Raw genomic sequence first — 2,572 nt, 5'->3', positions numbered from 1 at the left:
CGCGGGACCAACGTCAGTGTTGTCGATAAGCTGGTCCACGGTCCTCCCAAAGCGAGCCCAGTCGGTGTGGCAGTAGTCCTTTCGCAGTAGAGGTGGATGTCGGGTTGCATTCAGATTCAGTTCCGTTAAGACCGGGAAGTGATCTGAGTTCAGCTCATCGATGGTTTGGGGTTTGCTGCAGATGAAATTAGAAAGGAAAATATCTATTATTGAATGGATACCTCGGTTGGGGATGTGTGTTGGAGCATCGGGGAACTGCACGACGAAATTCCCACGCTGCAACAGGTCCGCCAGGGCGATTCCGTTTGTGTTGCTCCGTACGTTGCCCCACAACTGGTGCCTGGCGTTGAGATCACCCCCAATGAGTGAACGGGCCGGATTGCTGGTGATGATGTGTAGCTCTTGTCGGAACGTAGCTCTCCGCGACAGGGTGCACTGCCGCGGACAGTAGACTGCCGTAAGCTGCAGTGGACCGGTGTCGGTATAGAGCTGGACGCCTATTGCTTCTATGGTGGTGGTGTTGTAGTGCGGGAGTAGTGTGTGCCGGATTCCACGTCGGATCGCTATGGCAACACCGCCGCCTCGGGAGGTGGTGCGATCCAGACGATGGATGGTGTAGTTGCCTAAGAAGAAACTCATCTCAGGCTTGAGATATGTTTCCACTATTAGCGCTGCATCGATGTTGTGCCGGACGAGGAAGTCACCGAGTGGAATTTGCTTAGTCCGAACGGACTGAGCATTCCATGTGATGACTCGCAGCGCCCGGTCAGTGAAGGAGCATCAATAGTTCTCCGATAACGGCGATTTGTTCTCCCTTGTTGCGGCAAAGGCGGATCTTCGGGAGCATTCTGCTAAATATAGCGAATAGCTCTTCCGGGCTGAACAGGTCTTCCGATGAAGTTGTGGCTGGAGTTGTGGTTGGTGTTGTAGCTGGTGTGTCTGGAGCGTTCTTGATGTCCTGCAGTCGCTTCGCAAGGTTGTATCTCGGTGCTGTGGATTGCAAGGAAGAAGAAGAGGTTGGTTTAGGTTGTGGTACTGTTGGGTTAGGTTGTGGGATACGCGCTGCCGCAGGTCGGACGCTTGGAGTGGTTGGTGCTGACACAATCTGCGCAAAGCTTTTGGCCTTGGGAGCAGTGTGCAACACCGGAGGAGGAATGGAGTGTGGGAGTGTGGTTTGGATGGTGGCTAACGGTGGAAGCGCGTGCCACACGTTAGCTTTGGCTGGTGGAGGAGCAGAGTTTCGACCGTTGGCGCGCTGACGAATCTCAATGTATTTGGCCCGCTTTGGACACGACGGATCATCGGCGCGATGAGCAGCACCACAGTTCGAGCACTTTACTGTGCCCGAACCCGATGGACACTGCTCCGAGAGATGCTCCGCCGCGCAGATGGCACACCGAGGTTTAATTTGGCAATGGCGAGTACCATGCCCAAAAGCCTGACATCGATGGCATTGCGTCGGGCCTTTCTTCCCTCCGCGGTACGGCTCCCATCGCACGATGACTTGCTGGATTGACCGTACTGCCTCCAGCTTTTTTAGCGAGCATGTTCCTCGCTTGAAATGAACCAGGTACAACCTGGTTTGAATGCCCTCTGCGCGGCGCTTGATCTCGAACGCCTCCAAAACGTCGAGCTGGTGGATTTCCTTCAGTTCACAAACGATCTCCGCGAGGTCCGTTTCCGGAAGCCCACGAAGCACCGCCTTGAAGGGACGCATGTTTTTAGCGTCATGCGAAAAATATTCCGCATTCCGCTGCTGCAGGTAGTTAAGGACCTCCTGCTGTTCAGCAGGAGATCGAACGGTGATTGACGTGCCTACGCCGGAGATACGGAACTCTGGTGTGATTCCACGAGCCTGCAGTTCCGGACGCAGGACAGCTACTGGGAGTGACTTCACCGTGATCGGAGGCATTTTTGCCGCCGATACGGGAGCCGGAGCCGATGTACGCCCTGCAGGAACAGCGGGCGTAGCTGGTGTTGTGGAAGGCTTCGTTGTCGGGACTGCCTTCCGTTGTCGCCGGTTTACGGTGACAAATTGTGCCAGGTTATCCTCCTGCACGCTGGTGGATGAACGTGACTCCGTACTGTCCACGCTCATCGTATCGTCAGATTCCTCCGAAGAGGAAGAAACCACGCTCCTCGAGCGCTTGGACTCGGCCGAATCGGAGCTCGATCCTACCGAGTCTGGCTTCCCACTCCTCCTTCTACCACGCTTCGGCATAGCCGAAGTCGAAGCCGAAGCAGGCTACGAGGCTACACTCACGAACAGGCACAAGCGCAGCACACGAACACACACACAGGTACGAATACGATACACGGAGAATCACAGCACAGGTACAGTAGCACAACACGGGCACACCAAGAAGCACAGTCAAGTAGCAGGGACTAATCGCAGGCAGCATAACCACACTGGTCGAAGTCCAGGCACGGTATGTAGAGTTACACGACTTCCGACGCCCCTTTTATAAGATCGCTCGGCCTGCACACATACGCACTTCCTCGCAGCGAGCGTACGACAGAGGGTACGCATGTGTTGGTGTGGCCTAAAGTGTATATAATGGCGCGGTCTCGC

At 55.3% G+C, this 2,572-nt stretch overlaps 1 protein-coding gene across 1 annotated transcript; it reads right to left on the bottom strand.

Annotated features, from left to right (window-relative positions):
• Window positions 1–288: 288 nt before the first annotated feature.
• Window positions 289–2,257, bottom strand: LOC118516991. Its single transcript, XM_036062818.1, has 2 exons — window positions 1,816–2,257; window positions 289–990 (listed from the first exon to the last, which is right to left on the bottom strand). The coding sequence occupies exons 1-2, from the start codon at window positions 2,219–2,221 to the stop codon at window positions 767–769; spliced, it is 630 nt and encodes a 209-aa protein (XP_035918711.1). The 5' UTR covers window positions 2,222–2,257; the 3' UTR covers window positions 289–766.
• Window positions 2,258–2,572: the final 315 nt, after the last annotated feature.

The sequence above is a fragment of the Anopheles stephensi genome, unplaced genomic scaffold (genome assembly GCF_013141755.1).
Source record: "Anopheles stephensi strain Indian unplaced genomic scaffold, UCI_ANSTEP_V1.0 ucontig428, whole genome shotgun sequence".
NCBI lineage: Eukaryota > Metazoa > Arthropoda > Insecta > Diptera > Culicidae > Anopheles > Anopheles stephensi.
Note: the sequence above shows the minus strand (reverse complement) of the source record. Positions and strands in the feature narration are given on the sequence as shown.